The 19,345-nt window shown below is 40.0% G+C and overlaps 1 protein-coding gene across 2 annotated transcripts; it reads left to right on the top strand.

The window, feature by feature from the left end:
- Nucleotides 1-629: 629 nt before the first annotated feature.
- On the top strand, nt 630-18,695 carry senp5 (SUMO specific peptidase 5). 2 transcript variants are annotated; one of them, XM_036140929.1, is made up of 10 exons: nt 630-871; nt 2,225-3,906; nt 7,016-7,121; nt 9,480-9,627; nt 9,773-9,820; nt 11,370-11,447; nt 14,539-14,676; nt 15,740-15,823; nt 16,022-16,072; nt 16,197-18,695. In XM_036140929.1, exons 2-10 carry the CDS (start codon nt 2,448-2,450, stop codon nt 16,305-16,307), a joined length of 2,223 nt encoding a protein of 740 aa, XP_035996822.1. In that variant the 5' UTR covers nt 630-871; nt 2,225-2,447; the 3' UTR covers nt 16,308-18,695. The 2 variants fall into 2 exon arrangements, with proteins under 2 accessions (XP_035996822.1, XP_035996821.1); XM_036140928.1 differs by having other exon boundaries at nt 630-1,342.
- The last annotated feature ends 650 nt before the right edge of the window (nt 18,696-19,345 follow it).

The raw sequence follows: 19,345 nt of genomic DNA, 5'->3' as shown, positions 1-19,345 counted from the left end.
TAGTTTGTCAGGGCATTCCTCTGGAAGCATTTGAAGGTAATTTATCCAGATACTCCAAATTAACTTTATAGGAAAAGGAACTTGGCTCAGACTGAACAGATTTGTTTGCAGCCATGTATCCATCCATGTTCCTCTAGATTTTAACATTTATAGTGAGGTCTTATATCATGGTAGTTTTAGAAAATTCAATCTGAGAAAATGTTAGACATTTTGAGTTGGGTTACAAGACCTAGATTTAATTAAAAGTAAATTATTTCCAGCAAAGCCTGATAGTGTTCTTTACATGGACAGCAAATTCACACAACCACTTATTACAAACTACTTATTATTACAGACTATTTCTTACAAACATCCCTTCAAAAAAAGATGAAAGCTCAAGTCTTGATACATTTACCTAGAGGCACAAGACAAGTATTTTATTTTTTTATTTTTATGCAGGGACAATTCTAACTCCACAAACTATGTTCTAACTCGGGTTCCCAAAGCATACATCCTATCGGAATATTACTTTTAACCCCACTAAGAATATAATTATGCACCTAACAATTTGTTATAATAGCTAAAGTTTTAAAGTTTTCGGCAAAAAACAAACAAAAAAAAACAACTGAAAATTAGTTAAATATTTAGCGATTTATATTTGATTAAAATTGATTCTGCGCCTTGTCAACACTTTACACTGAGTAGAGCTGTCGGCCGCCCCAAGATGGCGCCCCCAAATCTCGTCAGCGCACATAGGCGAAAGCGGTTATGCGGGGTCTACTCTGTCTATCGTCGCGGGAGTTGAGAAGAAGAAGACGGCAACGTCATGACGCAATGAAGGGGCGACGAGTGCTCGGATTGTTTCTTCAAATCGTGGCCAGACGGAACCCAGGTTGATATTTTTTTTACAGGCAAGGTGGCGTTTAACGACGTCTATTTTGAACTCGTGCTCTGCTTTTTCGCGCTTGTTGCAAACGTTTGTTTCCCTGAATCCGGAGTCGCGGCTCCTTCTCGTCCATACGCTCTCTTACTTCCCTCTGAAAATGTCGGAAATTGGCGCTTTGTGTTTTGTCTGCGGCTAGCCCACTCGGCTAGCTGTAGGGAAACGGGGGAAACTTGTGCAAAACTTTGTGAAATGTGACACCACAGTTCAAGTATTAGTTCGCCCGTGATTTCTAGGGCGCAATAGACGCGGACCTGCTTCGTTCGTCCGACGCGCCGTGTGTGCTAATCTTGATTACGGTGGTAGTGTTAATTACTGTCTTTACAGCAATTGTTAGTTTCTGCCGTCACTGATTGGGATGCTAGGCACTAGCGAGTGGGCTTGAGAGGAAACCGACAACAACAACATCATCCTCGGATGGTAACGTTTCGCTGCTATGTTGCCAGCGTTTTGCTAATGTGTTGTTTTTATTGATCGTTTTGTCGGTCAGTTGTCATTTCCATCGTGTTTATATTTTTATTTTTTTATTTTTTTGACAAAACGTCACCATAGCAACTAGAGACACACGTGAATCTCTGTGAATTAGAAATTAACCCAACAGTTCATTTAGTTCAGTGATTCAGTTCAAACAGTGAAACTTGACGTCGTTCAGTAAGCATAATGAGACATGCTTCAAACTTGTTTAAAAAAACAGATCATTATTTCTTCACAGCTAATAAAATCCCCAAATTAAGTTTTTCATGAAGCTAGTATATTGCACATGACAAATAGAGAACCCCCCCCCCCAAAAAAAAAACATTTTCAATACATACATTCTATAAGGTACTGTGATAAAGATTGTTTAGCCAAATGGGGAGAGCTTTGTAGCATTCACGTGATAAAGAGCCATAATTTAATAGTTTATGGAAATTTATGGCTACAAATTATGGCATAGAGCTATAACTTGTAGCATAGCTGATGGTTGGAGAGTTTTTTTTGTTATTCATACTAAAGCACAAAAGAGTGAAAGAATGAAATAAACCCGTACTTTTTAAATTATCTTTATAACGTGCTGTACAAGTGGAAATATAATAATGATAAAAGCTAATTGTATAAACCCCATTTTGGACAGATGGTGGATTTTGTTTATTTTTTTTTTTCAGGATCACTAAGATGTTATGAAGGATAAAAGTTGTATTTAAATTAATCTGATACGAAGCTCTGATCAGTTTGAGCACAATGCCATCTTAAATGTATACAGTCATTATTTATCTGTGTTTATCTGCCAAATGGAGAGTTCAACTGCTTTTTCTCTCTGCCTAGGACACCTCGGTCATGCTGTGAACCCGAGCGGCCGTTTCCTCCTGCCCCGCGCCTCTCTCCTATCTAAATTATTTTGCCCGATGACACGCGGAGGACAGCGTAAGATGTAAAAGGAGAAGCCAACTATCTGTAAGCCAGCAAGCGGCAAAGGGAGGCGAGGACAGCAGTGCTGAGAGAGAGCGGGGGCATTGGGGATGGGGTTAAAGAGCCAAAGGCGGACGTCATGGTTCACAGCAACTCTAACTCCCCAATGACAACACCGTCTACCTCGCTTCACCGGACTGTTTGTTCTAAAGCACCTCTTTTGGTGTCGTGTCCCAGAGGTGCTGCGGAACAGGACCTAAACCGGACCTCCGCAGACCCGACTTCCCATTCCGAGTCCACGCAGACTCCTTCTCAGACTCCCGCTGACGCCCCTCGCCATGTTGCAAAAGGATCCGGCGCTAAATCGAGCTCCGCACCCAGCAGGCCCCACACACCGGCACCAACCTCCACTCAGGACCAACTCAACGGCCGTCGGTCAGGCAGGAAAAGGACGCCTAAGGCCTGCGATTGCTGCGGCCCCAACAGCAGGGGGCACAATGTTGAAAGCTCGGGCAGAAGTAAGGGAAAGGCTCGAGGGAGGGGAGCAGGCGGAGACCTCGCGGACACCCCTCAAAGAAAGCCACCCAAGCTGACGGCTATCAGGAACTTTAAGTTGACTGTGGAAAATGTACAGGAATCAGAAGATGAGGGTAACGGGTTGGGGAATTTTCAAACCTCAGGACCTCTGGCTGAGCCGCCGTCACGAAGTCCTGCCACTAAACCGGTTCCAGCCGTTACACGGGATGGACCAAAAAGGAACTGTGCTCCTCAAACCAACAGGGCGGCACAGACGAAAGAGGACATCTCGACGGCGCCGTCAGAGGTGACTGTAGCAGGAGAGAAGGGAGGTGTGGATGAACGGGCGGTGGACCCACCGGCTTTGGGACCAGCGGGCAGAGGAGCAAAAGTGGTCAGAGGTCGAGGCAGGGGAGCCGCGACGGGCCGAGGCCGAGGCAAAACGAAAATGGAAGGCGTTCAAGCAACAAGCAAAGATAAAGGTCACGTCACAAGTTCGAGAAAGGGGGCCCTAGCTGAGCCGGTGTTGGAAGAAGAACCGGAGAGAACGCAGGACGTGCATTCGGACCACGAAAACCAGAAAAACTCAGCGTCGGACAAACGCGCTGTTGGGAACGGAGAACTGGTGCAGCTGTCGGACTCGGAGGACGAGATGGAGGAAGACAGCATCATTGTGACAGAACTTGCAGATGGGGTGCTGACCATCCCACGGAAATCTGCGAGACTAGACACCTTTGAAGACCTGGACTCCGAGATGCAGGTGGACCAAGTGCACGACGGGGCGGATCACGTTTCTCTACTAGTACCACTGCCTAACGGGAACGTCGCCTCGCCACGAAACCACCATCAAGGGTCCTCCCCTGTGGGGGCGAAAACTTCCCGCTCTGCTCCACTCGCCCCTTTAGAGCCCATAACTGTTAGCACGGAGGACTCCTGGGCGTTAAAAGACCACAGACTGTACTGCCATCCTTGTTCGTGGGCAAAAGATGAAATGTCGATGGAAGATCCGGCAGAAGACACCGCGATGGACGCCGACACACAGAATCAAGAGAACCTGGAGCAGCTTAAATATACCATCCAAGGTAAGACATGTTAACCCCTGTGTGTATGTGTATATATATATATATATATATATATATATATACTTAATCCTCTCTTCAGTAGGTTATTAAAATTAAAAGTAATTTGCTCCCTTTCTACGAAGACTGCAAAATCTTTGATAAAGGAGGCAGTTTTAATTCCAACAAAAACTAAAGATTACCCAGATTTACCCAACGAAGCAGATTTCTCTAACTTTGTGTGATTTTTATTATTAATATAAAAAGGGCATTAAATGACTGGCTGGTGTGACGTTACACTCCAAGTAGTACTAGATCTATGATGTCCTTTAACACGTTGGGAGTGGGTGTTTAGCCTGGAAGGTTTTATCCATAAATGCTTTTAAGTTGAAAATGAGAGAATTTGAGATGGCCTCAGTTATCTGTAATTGTACTTGATATGTTTTTTTTTTTTTTTTTAAATATACCTGTCATTTGATCTAATGTATCTCTGCTTAATGTGTAACTTTGCTGCCTCTTGGCCAGGATTAAAAAGAGGTTTTTAATCTTAATGGGATTTTTTTCCTAGTTAAATAGAAAATTAAAAAAAAATTAGATTTTTCAGGGTTTGATCAAAACCTGTGATGAAGACGATGCTTGACGTGTCTGATCTGGATCGGTGCATCTCTGGCAGCAGGAGGTTGGAAGTGAAATTTCAACCAGAAGATGTTTGAATGCAAGGGAGGGAAAAACCAAGTTTGTTCTATCAGCAGAATGAACGGGAAATGAAGAGAACGCGGCGGACAAATTAAAACCGTTAAAACATTCGCCATCGCTGCACAGGGATTAAGATGAGAAACTTCTCTGAAGTACAGCTGATGCACGCAGCGTTCATTGCAAAGGCAATGTTTAGTCTATTAATGCTTTGATCATTTGGCGTCACTGATGAGCGTAAGCGGCTCGTTTCTCCCCGTCTGTGTCCGGCTTTCTTCCCACCGTCTCATCGTCTCTCATGAACGCCAACAGAGCCATCAGGGTCAGATGAAGTGGATCTCCCAAAGACAACCCAGATACCATCGACCCGCTTCATAGCAGAGCGCTCTTCTTCTAACACAGCTGTTTCCAAGATTGAGATAAATGTACATTTTATGATTATTTGTATGACAAATACTTAGATTCTTAATTGGTTTCTGTGGTTGGAGAAAAGACGACTGAGCCCGGACCGTAAATAGTTGCTAAACAAAGTCCCGGTTCTTCTTTTGTGTGTAAAGGAGCAACAGCTTTCCTCTGGCTCATTTATTAGCGACACGCTGAGTCCTCCATCTCGCCTCATAACACCTGCATACTGCGTTTATATTTAGATCGCCAGTGGAACTATACAGTCGTACTACCTAAAATCAAGAATTTTTATCATCACCGTGGTCATTTATTTTGTGAGACAGGAGGCACACAGATGACATATAACACACAGACACAACAAGACATATTTCCACACATTACTTTTTTTTTTAAATAAATGAAATGAGTCGATTGCCCTGACAACACGCTTCCTGAGAAGCCTAAAGCGTGCAAATGGTCTTCAGGGTCTGAAAAGATTCGTATCCGAGTCCAAAAAGTCTGAGTTTGTTGTGCAGCCTGAGAATGAAGGAAGATGGAGTCCACTCGCTGCAGGTTAGTGTCTCTGGAAGGAAAAATGACCAGACTTCAAATTCTTATCTATACTGGGCCACTTTGGCATCATGGAGTCATTAAAAGGGCCGGTTGCACCTGTATAGATGACATTTAATTTCAGTTAACATAAAAATGTAAAAAAAACAACAACATAGTAACACCATTCAGGCCCGGTTTATACAGTTTATCTGCAAAAAAAAGTTAATATTAAGGTGAGTTACACTTTAATCTCATCATTCTACATCACCTTTTCTCTTTTTGCACATTTCTGGGATTTTTTTTAAATGTTTTGTTGAACTGTCATCTAGTGGCAGGATGCTGTTACTACACAGTTAAAAAAAAATCAACATTTGCTACAGGAAGCACCGTTTTAGCCACTTTATACAATTTAAAATGACATATGCCAATACTTTCTGACATGATGGGCCTTTTTTGGCTCTTGAGAGCCGGATAAGTTGCCTTGAAGGCCCGGATTCGGCCCGCGGGCCTTGAGTTCGACTCATCTGCTTCACGTGTTGCTGACTGTTGGTCCAGAGGCAGGAGCTCATGTCCTTACACAGACGGCGAATAGCAGTTGTGTATATGTGTGTGTGTATATATATATATATATATATATATATATATATATATATATATATATATATATATATATATATATATATATATATATATATATATATATGTATATATATAAGTGTGTCTACATGCATATCAGAGAACGTGAATGAGTTTACCACCGCTTATGTGTTTGCAAAGCAAAAGGAAGAAGTGAAAACTTATTTAATACTTCCACTTATCTATATGTTATATATATATTTCCTAAGTCAGTATTTATCAGTAATACATATTCAAAACCCTTTTCTGTTCAGTTTCAATGCCCGCTTTATATTCGTTAGCGGGAAATGTAAGTGACATTTAACATTTATGACCTGATCATGTTGCCCTAATGAATGCAGCCTTCATCTAAACTGCAGCTTATGCATAGCGGAGAAATCTGCTTCCATATTCTAGGTTTCTGACACACATCTGTCTGTTTAGATGACTGGAGGGACGAGATGTTGGGACGTGTTGCAGCCAAACCTCTTAATGTTTTACTGCTGCTTCTTGGTGCATTTATAAGATAAATCCACCCGGCTTGTGCTGACTTTCCATGTTGGGTAAAACCAAAATCTAGACTTGTATTATTTAGACACTGATATCTCCTTTAAATCTCAACAGCATTGTGCTGTTATTAGTAATTATTTATTTGCCTTTATATGATGCCTAAATCTTAAGTATTATTTTTCATCTTTTAATTTTCCTTGGTTTCCTTTTTTCTGTAAATAACTTCAATTACCTGCTATAAGAAACAAATGATACAAATAAACCGGTCTTAGCTGAAGTGCTTTCTCGATCTACATTTATTTATTTTAAATCCTCACTTCTGCAATTGAGTAATATAAACAACTTTATTGTGACTTTGTTGTTTTTTTTTTCCCTCTAGAATTTCTGGAGAGCTTCTATATAAAATATGGGAGCTTCATTCCTCTCACTGAATCTGACGTCCTGGAACACCTGAAAAAGAATGGCAACTGTGACGTCAGCAGCAGGTTAGTAAAAACACAAGCAAGCACCGATGCTGGTGGCTAATGTAATCATCATTCAAAAGAAAGGTAAATCAATTTTATTAATATAGCCCTAATTCACAGCACATGTCATATCAAGGCTCTTTACAGAGTCAAATTCAATCAAGGTTGGTCTAAAAGTTTTAAAAATCTGAAAAGTTACGAGTTTCCCTACAAAGCAAAACTCAGTATCCAGCAGGGCTGCTGCACATGTGAGGTGTCGTAAAACCTGCTATAAATGCAGAGCAGGTAAGTGACCTTATTTTGCAAACAAAATCCTCTACGGGAAAAATATCTTTACACTCCTGCGTGAAAAAGTAATTGCCCACTAAACCTATTAGCTGGTTGGGCCACGGTTGGCAGCAACAACTGCAGTTAAGCATTTATTATTACTGACTATGAGACTTTTACCTTGCTGAGGAGGGACTTTGGTGATATCAACTATGCAGAATTGTAATTCAATTACATGGGGGTTAGGGTCTTTTTAAAGTCATATCACAGCTTTTTAACCAGATCCAGGACAGGACGTTGACTAGGCCACTTTTCAGGGCAGGTAATTGCATTTTCACACAGAACCATGTAGGTTTGATTTTTCTTCACCCTTTACCATATTTCGTTGTTTATTAGACAAAGATGACAAGTATTTACATTTTTTTTGTTGATCTGAAACAATTACATTTGAAATATAACCATAAAAAAGAAAACACCCCTCTAGTTTGTTCGGTATACCAGTACTAATTAATTACCGGGGTACTGCGGCATTTAAAACGGTACTATACTGCATTCGGATGAGACCGGTACTTGGGAGGACGAGGAGCAAGTCGGGGAGAGAGAGACTTGCTAACTCAATGGCTTTGGCGAGTTTTCAGACCCCTCGAGTGACTTTTTTTTCCCCCCAGAAAAACAACTAGAGACAAATCTAGTGACTTTTCTCTGTGTTATTGGAGACTTGGGCGACGGCATGTAAAAGCATCGATCGCTGTGCAGTTTACCGTTTTTAGCGAGCAGTGAGTCCTGCTGCGGCCTGCAGCCCGCCTGACTAAGGCGTCTCGTTCCACTGCCTGTCCACATTTCAAGTGAATCACACGTGTGCAAAGCTGCCGCTGATCCTGCCCTGCTCTACAAAGCGGGATGTTGATATAATTATTTTTGCACTAAAATAAATCTCTGCTTGAAGAGAGAGCGCGGTCTCTCCCTGCGTTAAAATGCCCGGCTCAGGCTGTGGCAGCAGTCTGTTTCAGCTGCTCACGTCAGATCTTGATAACTATCGAAGCTTTCTTCTGATTAAAGAAGCTGTTTTTCTGTCAATATCACAACTTTACTCTCATATTATTACCGCTTTATTATGGCAACATTATGACTTTGATCTCCTAATTTAAAATGGTCTTTTGTTTCTCACAAAATTATTTTATTTAGTGTGGCTTTGGGAGAAAAGAGATTTTGCTGCTACAGTTGCTAGCTTATTTTAATTTCAAATAATTGTATTTGTTGTCATTGTTCTAACTTAATACATTTTATTTATTCACACTGTTCTAAAAGAGTTTTTTTTAATGCAATAGGAAGATGTTAGTGTTTTGCATCGTATTTTATTTATTTTAAAACTGTGTGCATTAGAAAAGCTTGTCTTTGTGGTATTTTAACTTATTTACTGATTGATATGTTATTGTTCTAAGATTTGTTTTAATTAAAACAAATCTTAGAACAATAACATAAGGTCAATAATGATATTTTTTGTATTTTTTTATTTGAAAAAATATCAAAGTATCGGTATAAATGTTGGTACCGATACCAAAATGTTGGTATGGTGACATTACAACCCCTCTCACCCCTGTACTTAATGGAAAAACATTTTTATATACAACCAGTATTATATAACACAATTAATTCTGTGTTTTGAAGGGGAAAACATGGTGTGCATCCTCAGAAAATAATGCTGGAAGGTTAACTTACTATTTCACAGAACAAAAAGATTATCCCTTTATTTTTTGTCTGTTGCAGAACATTGAATGTCCTGCAGTGTAATTGCTGTTCCTGCAGCAAAATAATGTCTGTTTTATTTTTACCGTACAGCCTTAATTCTACCTGTAAAACACATCATTTAATGTGCGCTGAGGACTGCGACTGTCATAATTTTGCCTGTTTTCAGACTATTTGCATGTGGCCTCCGGGTTTAGATGGATCATTTGGTTTGCAAAAATCTGTTATTTTTTTTTTTTTTTTTTTTGTTTTTTTGTGGTAAATCTTTTTGCTTATCATAAATGAACAGTCACAATAAAAAAAATAACTTTCTGTATACTGAACCCCACATCCTCTCTGTGTTTCTGTTTCTCATCTTTTTTTTAGTGAAGTGGACATTAAAGGGGAGATGACTCGGTACAGGGCCGGCCTGGCATCTGCTCCCGTCGCCGGCTTCATGGTCACCTATAATAAACATAATCTGAGGCTGGAGGACCTTGGCACCCTGGAGGATCAGAACTGGCTTAATGATCAGGTAAAGAAAGGCTGTGGAGGCTTGTAAATATCAATTATCTAAACTTCTAGCTATAAACCCTCTTGTTCTATATACTCTAAAATCCTTTCTGTACATTATGGATTAAAATGTATACATTGTGTTCTTTTATTTCTCAACTCTACAGATTATAAACATGTATGGAGAGCTCATTATGGATGTAGCAGAGCAGAAGGTATGTGTTTGTGTTTAAAGACCTGGACAACAAATTTTTTTTATATAATCTGGATTAATGCACACTTAGAAGTTTACATGGGTGAAAATAAGAAAAATTGTATTTGAACCTCTGTTTTTAATTGGGATTTGAACTAATATAATATACACCTCAATGATTTTTAAAAGCAATAATTAGTTGGATAAGTTTTGAATTTATTGTAAATCAGCATCTTCCCATCTGCATCATCTGTGCCAACTAGACAAAATGAAAAAAACAAACCCTCCCTTATATAGCAGTGTTATTTTATGCGAGCTGTCACGCCACAGTTTGTCATGGGCAGGTCTTCGGAAACCTCAGGTTGGCTCTAATGCGCCCCGTCGTAACAGAAACGTTAACCAAAACTAGAACTTCAACCTAGGGGAGAACTTTCTCCTTATCTATATCAGATGCCTCCTGGAACCTTCTGCCTCCCTCCCTCATGTCCCCGCATGTGGAACGACAACAGGCTGAGACATAAACCAGCTCTGATGCTGCGACAGGGGAGTGAATACTTTAGTCAGGTCATACAGAGTGATAGAGAAGTTTTTTTTTTTTTTTAATATTTCATCTAACAGTGGTCAAATGGGTCAATATTTGCCTCCCCCCTCTCTAAAACTTCTAGAAGACGTTGGGGTTGAGCATTTGGGCAGCTGCCAATTTCTATCAAGCTTGAAAGTAGCAGTTTGGCAGCAGCCCTTTCAGTCCAAGGCGCTGTTAAATGTACTCCGATGTCTTCCAGCATCTTCCAATGTGTAATCAGCTTAGGCCTCGGTGGTTAAGTTGTTCCTGAATCTCAAAATGTATGTCCTTTCATCCGAGGGTGATGGTTTGGGTAGAATGGTTGAAACCAGGACACAGTTGGGGCTTCCAGCAGAATCAAACATGCATCAAAACTGGATTTGGGATATATATATATATATATATATATATATATATATATATATATATATATATATATATAATAAAAAAACAACATATCGATAAAATATAAATCATGTAATCGATATTGATAATTATCAACAAATTCCTGGCGGAGCGTTCCTGGGTCTGCGTTTGTGATTGGTTGGGAGGATGTAATGACTGTAATATTAACCTGCACGATAGGCTAGAATGCAAAAGGAAGGAAAACTTTTATTCTATTGAACTTTTTATTGACCGTTTTTTTTTTTCTATCATCGATATACATCGATCGATCGATCGAGTTATATCGTTATTGAATTGTCGTCCAGCCCTAAAGCAGGTTAACATTTAGTTTCTGGATTGGTTCTGAAAAGGAACGGACTATACTTAAAAGCAAGTTTTAGAGAAGAAGCAGCCCAAATAAATGTCATTTAGCAAATTATTTTAACAACAACAGTCTATTTGGTATTACAGATGTTTTTGCTCAGTGTGCATCAGACACTTTTCAAAAACTTCACTGCAGTCTTGTGCACCCACCTCTTGCTAAACAAAAAAGTAGTTTTATCCGCACAAATCTTTTAAGAATTTCATGTGTTCAACAGAGTTTTTTTTCTTTTTGCCCTCTTAGGTTCATTTTTTCAACAGCTTTTTCTACAAGAAGCTTGTTGCCAAAGGTTATGACGGTGTGAAGAGATGGACCAAAAAGGTAAGGAAGGATGTACGCTCCCAGTGGCTGGAGCTTGATATATCTATACAGGTACTCATAAAACATTAGAATATTATTAAAGTGAGTTTTTGTCACTCATTTCAGAAGGTAAAACTCATGTATATGTTTATATTGGTTTATTATTATTATTGTTATGGAGTGAAATGTTTTAACCCTTAATTTCAGTTTATTTTCATCAGTACGGCTTACAGATAATGGAAAGCCATAATTTACTGTCTCAGAAAATTTTAATATTGCATACGAACAGTAAAAAAGGATGTTTTGAACATAAATATATGAAAATGTATGTTAATTTCTAAGCACTCAGCACTTAAATGTACACCAGAACATGACACAGCACCCCAAATCATCACTGACTGTGGAAACTTAACCCTGGGCTCCAAGAGCGAGATGGTGGCTGGGTGTCGTCACATTATTAGCAGCTTCTTCGTTTATCTTTTAGTATTTTTATGCTTTTTTTTGGTCATTTTGTGGCACTAGTGGGTGGTCTTTAATGAAAGTATGCAGACAAACCCAGGACGGCTGCGTCGAGCACTAAGCAGGAAGACCATGGTCACTGAACCAGCTTTTAGTGCTTTTGGCTGTGTGGGCAGATGCCAAGTCCTGCTGGAAAATATTAGCATCTCCATACAGCGTGTCTGCAGAGGGAAGCATGAAGCTCTAGAATTTCCTGGCAGCCGGCTGCATTGACTGTGGACCTCAGAAAACACAGTGGACCAACACCAGCAGATGACACGGCACCCCAAACCATCACTGACTGTGAAAACTTAACACTGGACCACAAGTTGCGTGGGTCCTGTGCCTCTCCTCTCTTCCTCCAAACTCTAGGACCATCCATCCATTTTCTAACACGTCTATCCCTTGTGGGGTCACGAGGGGTGCTGGTGCCTATCTCCAGCTGTCAGTGACCGAGAGGCGGAGTACACCCTGGACAGGTCGCCAGTCTATCGCAGGACTCCGGGACCTTGATTTCCAAATGAAATTCAAGATTTACTTTTATCTGAACACAGGACTTTGGACTACTGCGCAACGGTCCAGTTGCTTTTCTCCTTAGCCCAGGTAAGATGCTCATAGCCCTTGTCTAGTATTCGTCTGTACGTAGCGGCTCTTGAGGCACTGACTCCAGCCTCAGCCCACTCCTTGGAAAGCTCACCAACTTCTTAAAAGGATTTCACTTAACAATTCTCTCAAGCCTCTGGTTCCCCGTGCTGCTGGTGGATCTTTTCCTTCCACACGTCTTCCTTCCACTCAATTTTCTGGTAAGATGCTTGTATACAGCACCTTCTGAACAACATACTTCTTCAGCAATATCCTTTAATGACTTCCCCTCCTTGTGAAGGGAGTCAATGACTGTCTTCTGGACATATGTCCAGTCATCGGTCTTCCCCATGATTGTGTCGCCTACTGACCCAGACTGAGAGACCATTTAAAGGCTCAGGAAACCTTTTGCAGGTGTTTTGAGTTAATTAGCTGATTGGCGTGTTTAGAGTTGCAAAATTCTTTTAATTTTTAATAGTGTTGTGCCGATGCCATTTTTTGGCCCCGATACCGATACTTGGCTGTGCAGTATTGCCCAATACAATACCATCTGTTTGAAATTGATGTGTGTGTGTGTATATATGAAGAACTGCATACTACTTAGGGTAGTAGAACTTTTTATTGCCTACCTGGAATGGGTGACAATAGTTGAATAAACATTTGGCTCTCAAAGGCCAAAATAGTGCAACATTTGTGAAATTATAACATGTATAATAGTAGTGCAACAGTAAGACAGTAAAATTACATTAATAATTTAATAATCTCTTTTAAACCCTGAGTTTTGGCTCTCAAATGCCAAAATAGTGCAACTTTCATGAACTTATATAACATGTATAATACTAGTCGGGAGAGAGAAGGCTGCGTTCAAGTGACATACAAACATCAAAATGGTATCGGTGCCCTATTTGTTGGTACTCACCGATACTGATACCACCATTTTAATGCTGGATCGGGGCCCCGTCTCATACTGGTATCGGTATCGGTGCAACACTAATTTGGAAATTTTCCATGGGAATAAATTGGTAATTTACTGGAATAAACTGGGAATTTACTCGATTCAAAGCTGTCCCATGACAACATACAGGGCAAACCGCTGTTCTTCATTACTTGGGGAAATGCACAGGGTTCTGTATGAAGCTGTTGCATGGAGCAGCATCCATGCTGGACCCAAAATATGACAGGAGCCTACTCTCTGGGGCAGAAATAACCGTCGCTTCCATTATCCTCCAAATTTCACCAACTTCAGCTGCATCTGAACGCAGTCGGTGTCTATTTGGAAACACGCACATCAACGTCCGCAACAGGCTCGCGAATATTAGAGTAGAGAAAGCGGTGGTAATCTGGGCTAACCTCAAACTCTTTGGGCCTGACACTGAACTGTCCTCTCCAAGGCTGGAGAGCGATACTGAAGAGGAGGAACAGTCATATCCTGAGGAGGTGATGATGAAGCTGAGGATGAAGCTGTTGACACACTAGCATAGAAGCTGGTGGTGTAGAGTTGGAGAGAACTTTTGTATTTATTATTATTTTACACCTTGAACAGCACAGTTTAATTTAACGTTTTGGTTTTAATATTTTACTTAACAAATGTTTGATTATTTTAAAGACAAATCTGTTCTGTAAATGTTCAATAAAGTTGTGTAAATCTGTTGGAATATTTATATATGGTTTCCAAATGAGAAAATTCCCCAAATTTCCAAGCTTAACTTCCCATAGAAAGTTTCCAGTAATTTACCGGAGCCTTTCCGCCCCTTTGCAATCCTAACCGTGTTACACCTTGAGTTTCCAATTCAGAGCTTTTCCACAGAAATGTAATTTTCTGAGACACTAAATTTAGGTTTTTTATTATCTGTAAGCCATAATTACCAAAATGACAAGCAGCAAAGGCGTGGAATATATACTGACCCAATTAGAGTTTTTGAGATGTACCTGTAAGTTTTATCTGTTATCTTTGTTTTCATTCTGCTTCTAATCCTGATGAACTCATTGTTGTTTTTCTTAGTAACTGAACTGTTTTATTTTGTTTTCCCAGGTTGATTTGTTCTCCAAATGGTTGTTGTTGATTCCCATCCATTTAGAAATCCACTGGTCTCTCATCGCAGTCACAATGGCAACCAAAACCATCAGCTACTACGACAGCCAAGGCATCGTCTTCAGACACACCACCAATGTGAGCACACATAGGCAAGATTATGTGTTTAGGGTTAGAATAAAGTTCTGCTGTCTTTTATATACAACTTAGTGAAAAATTGGCAGCTTAATCAATACCAGTTGTTTTTTTTTTTTTTTTTTTTTTTCAATAAAATAATTTCATGTCATGTTGTAACAATGCCTTAAAAACAAGCAAAACATAGTTTTTCTGACATGGATACAAAAAAAAAAAAATCTGAATCATTGTATAGTGATAAAGAAAATAAAAACAGTCAAATAAAATATCTCCAAGTAACTTAATCCTTAAAAGTTTAAGTACTGGGGGAAAATTATGATCCACATAGTTGCTTGTGGTATAAGTTAGGCTGCAGCCAGAGCATGTTCCTAGAGGCAAAGAAGCAAGGTTTTCAAGAAGGCATAAAATCAGCCACTCCAAATATGTTTGGCCCGGTTCAGACCATAAACTAGTATTTATCCGGCCTGATTCAGTCGCAAGTGGAAAACTTTTAAGTGACACTGTTTATGGCCGGTGGTGCAATTTATCCGGACTGGTTCATATATAAGTTAACCGCTCTACTTGCTAGAGGAAAAAACATAAGGCACCTTCAGAATTCGTACTGTGTGTAGAGGTGGGGAATTTAATAATTTGTATATTTTGGGTATTACGTTAAAAAAAAAAGGAAGAAAAAAAGCATAAAACCTGATTCTGTGTCCAACATTATGTGATGGCTGGATTTTCCAGCTCATGTTTCTGTCTAATCTGATTTGGCCTGTTAATCTGCATCTGAAATGAGACAAAAAAAACACAACTTCCCTTTTTTTGAAGGAAAAAATAAAACTGACCCTTAATTTAGAAACTAATTGCTTAGATATTAAACAGGCATGTTAACTGTGCACTTCACACGGTGCCCTGGCCGTCAGCTGACCCCCAACCAGGAAGTCAGAAGGTCTAAATGATGTTTCTGTTGAGACCTAAAGCCACTCACCCACCTGAACGTATAATGCCTAAGAGTTGCTCTGGATTGTGGAGGAATATCACTGCTTTTTGTGTGTGTGTGTGTGTGTATGTGCTCTGCTCTCAGAACATAATGAAGTATCTTCAGGCTGAAGCCAGAGAGAAAAAACAGGCTGCTTTCCAGAAGGGCTGGAAGATCGCCATCATCAAGGTAACGCTGACCTCGGACTATATTGATTGCTCTGTCTGTTCATGCTGCTAAAATATTTAAGTTGCCTGGCATACTTGTAGTTCATCTTATACATTTAAAGTGTGCAGCCTAATGCATGGAAGTAGTGATTTATAGAGACGCAGAAAGCCTAGTTCAGGAAACATTAACAGTCTCTGTCCGACTGACTTGTCCTAACAGGGAATCCCACAGCAAAAAAATGACAGCGACTGTGGTGTTTTTGTCCTTGAGGTAAGATGTTATGCCTGTTTCTGTTTCCTGCCTGTTGCTCTTTGCTTTGACTAATCACCGGAGTGCCTCCTTTAATGCTACGGGTCACTTCCAGCTCACTCTTTGTCTTTCCGTTTTTTGCCAGTACTGCCGTCGACTCTCGGTGAAGCAGCCGCTGCTCTTCAGCCAGAACGACATGCCTCAGATTCGAAAGAGGATCTACAAGGAGCTCTGCGACTGTCGTTTCAACGATTAAGCGGCCGCCGTCGTCGCCCGCAGTGCGCCCGCCCGGTCACACGGGGCCGTCTGTCCGGTTCTTTCACGCGTCGTTTTGACTTGCTGTCGGCCTACGGAGGCGAACGCAGCCTGGCCGTCTGTATCTTCAGGGAGTCGTACTGCCATCTGCTTCTGTGATTGACAAGCAGGGGCAGTTTTTGCTGACTTCTGGTGACTTTGGGAGGTCAAAAGTCGGTCTGTACTTAAGCTGTTTTTTTTTTTTTTTCTTCTTCTTCTTCTTCTGCAAACTTATGAAGACCTACTGAAGTGGCCCCCTACTGACCTTTGGAAAAAGCCTGAAGTCTCAGTCTGTCTGATGTGCTGTTTCAGGACTTTGCACACCAAGTTCATTCTGCTTCTTACATTTTAGCGCTCCGAGAGGATTTTTATGGCCCAACGAGATCCGAACAAAGCACTGGCTCTGACTGAAGCAACCGTTACACCGACCCGAGCAGTTAGATGGACCTTTCATCCTGAAACGGAGTGGCCTTGCCTCCCAGAAATACATTTTGAACAAAATTTAACAATTCCTTTTGTGCTGGACTTGACAGCTCTACTCAGTAAAAAGAAAACAAAAGCATTATTTTATAGCACATTTTAAAGTCTAGCATTTGCGATACAGTAGAAAAGCTGTTCGCCAAAAAACGTGAAGGCTTTAGAGTTAATGTTTGTTTTTGTGGACTTTAAATTGCACCGATGCAGGCCTGTTGATTTAAGTTTGGGATAGAAGCTGTTCCCATCATGTTCTCGTTATTCCATCACACAGGAAAAAAGAAAATTCAAAACTGGGATCACATCTTTGTTTGGTTTTACAGCAGTCCACTTCCTAATAATATTCCAGTTTTGTGAGCATATTACTTAGGTTTTTTTTTTTTCTTTTGCCGTCACCATATATTTATATCATGTTTTAAATATTTTTCAGCATTTAAGTTATGCACGTTTTACAGGTTTTATGTTTTTTTTTTTTTTCAGGCAGGTTTGCGAATCGTTAAAGCTGTACATCTGGCTGCTGATTTAAAGACTCCAGCCTTTATAATAACTTCCATATGGATGCATGGTCACACAGCTGTGGAAAGCAATGATTCCAGCAGAAAAGGTGGACCTCAGCTACGTCGGTTAAATGCTATTAATAAAGCGACTTTTCTGATCAGAAGGATTCATCCATTTATCAGGGCATGATTTTTAGATGAGGTTTTGGCTTTTGCTGCATTTTAGTTATTCTTTGTCCTGTCTGGAATGGCCATAAAACATTTCTAAAAACAGATTTTGGTGCACACGTCTGAATTCATAGCAGATTTTTACCACTGCATTATGGGTCAGGTATTCATCCTGACTCAAATATAAACACACTGATTTGGTTAAATGTAGGCATCACCAAGTTGGTCAGCAGCTTCACAGCCTATGGTGAAAAAATGTGGGGAAAAATGTGTTCCAGTGTTACTGCAAGCAAGGGACGCGTTTCAAAAATGGAATTTTAACATTTTGATTTTCAGTTTTGCTCTTTGGTACTGTTCTGGATTTTTATTTTTTATTTTTCCAGATTTTATTTTTTCATTTATTTTTTTTATTTGGAGACAGTTTTACAAATTGCATTCAAATCACTTTTTTTTTTTTTATTAAATTCTCTCTACACTTCTATGGGTGGGGCGTCCTCTGAATGCTGTTACTTGGGTTTACACAAACCAATAGAAATCTGTCTTCGCCCCACCCTTCAGATGAAGCTCCGCCCCCAGAAGTGTAGCGAATTAAAAGTTACTCTCTAAACCTGTTTTTTTTTTTTTTATGATTGAGAAGTTCCATTTTTTTAAACGTGTTCTTTGCTTACAATATTGAAACAAATTTCTCTCCTTGGTTATACTAACAATTTGTTGCCTAAAAGCCAGACCTGTACCCAAAAAAACAATCCATTTAACTAAACCCTACCAACCTTCAGATTCGTCCCAGAAGCTTGTTGATGACAACAAAAGCTTGTGGTTGTGGTGTGAGCTGCTAAGGACATCTTGACCAAACAGTTTTTGTGTATATATACATTTCAAGTTGTCCATTCATTGAAGATGAACATTAAACGAAAGAAAAATGGTTGTAAGGCCACAATTAATTTGAAATTCATGCCCTACATTTGTTCATTTTAACTTCTCACAAGAACTGTGTTTGAAGCTTCAAGTCGTACCTTGGCTGGCCTACGGCAGTGTTTGCTTGCTTCGGCTAAAAACTACAATGGTTTTTTTTGTTTTGTTGTTTTTTTTCCCCCCCTCGGTTGTTTTTTATAGTTGTCATTAAAAGTCCAATTATGCTGGACCATTTGTTGCATCTTTTCTCGTCGTTCTGAACAGCCTGTGGTCATTTGGAAAACCTGAACGTTAAAAAACAAACAAACCCATAGATAATCAACAAAACAAATTAACAAGGTGAAAGAACTGAAACCTTTTCTAAATAAAATCTGCACAGATTTGAAAAAAAAATCTAAATCTATCAAAAATCATTTGATATCTTGTGATTTTCCCACGATGTCACACAAGGACGCAGCGTGCGGTGGGCGTTGCCTTAAAATACATCCACAGCTGTGCTTCAGATTGGAGAAGCTTGTAGAGCAAGAACATCTCCATGTGGATCCTGAAAGACATCAGCACCTCAGTGTTTGTCAGCATCTGAATATAAAGAAAGGATAAAAATACATAACATTCTTCTTGCTTTTAGGAAACTGATGTTAGAGAACATAAAAAAAGAAAAAAGTTTAGTCTGAATAAATGCAATTGTGATCCCCTTTGGCTGAGATAACTTCGCTGAGATCCTTGAAGCCATCATTTGGTCTCTTGAACAGCACAGTTTCATGTTTGATGGGCTCTTCTTGCGTGTAAAGCCTGTTTAAAGTCGACCCCACAGGATCGACATGAAACAGGCTTTACACGCAAGTTTTTGAATTCTCTGCCAGTTCCTGGTGGGTTTACGGCTACGTTTTGGGGCCGATGTTACATGACAGGGTCCCGGTTCTGCTTCAGCCCCGTTTTTCTGTTTCCA

Source organism: Fundulus heteroclitus, chromosome 9 (assembly GCF_011125445.2).
Source record: "Fundulus heteroclitus isolate FHET01 chromosome 9, MU-UCD_Fhet_4.1, whole genome shotgun sequence".
Taxonomy (NCBI): Eukaryota; Metazoa; Chordata; class Actinopteri; order Cyprinodontiformes; family Fundulidae; genus Fundulus; species Fundulus heteroclitus.
Note: the sequence above shows the minus strand (reverse complement) of the source record. Positions and strands in the feature narration are given on the sequence as shown.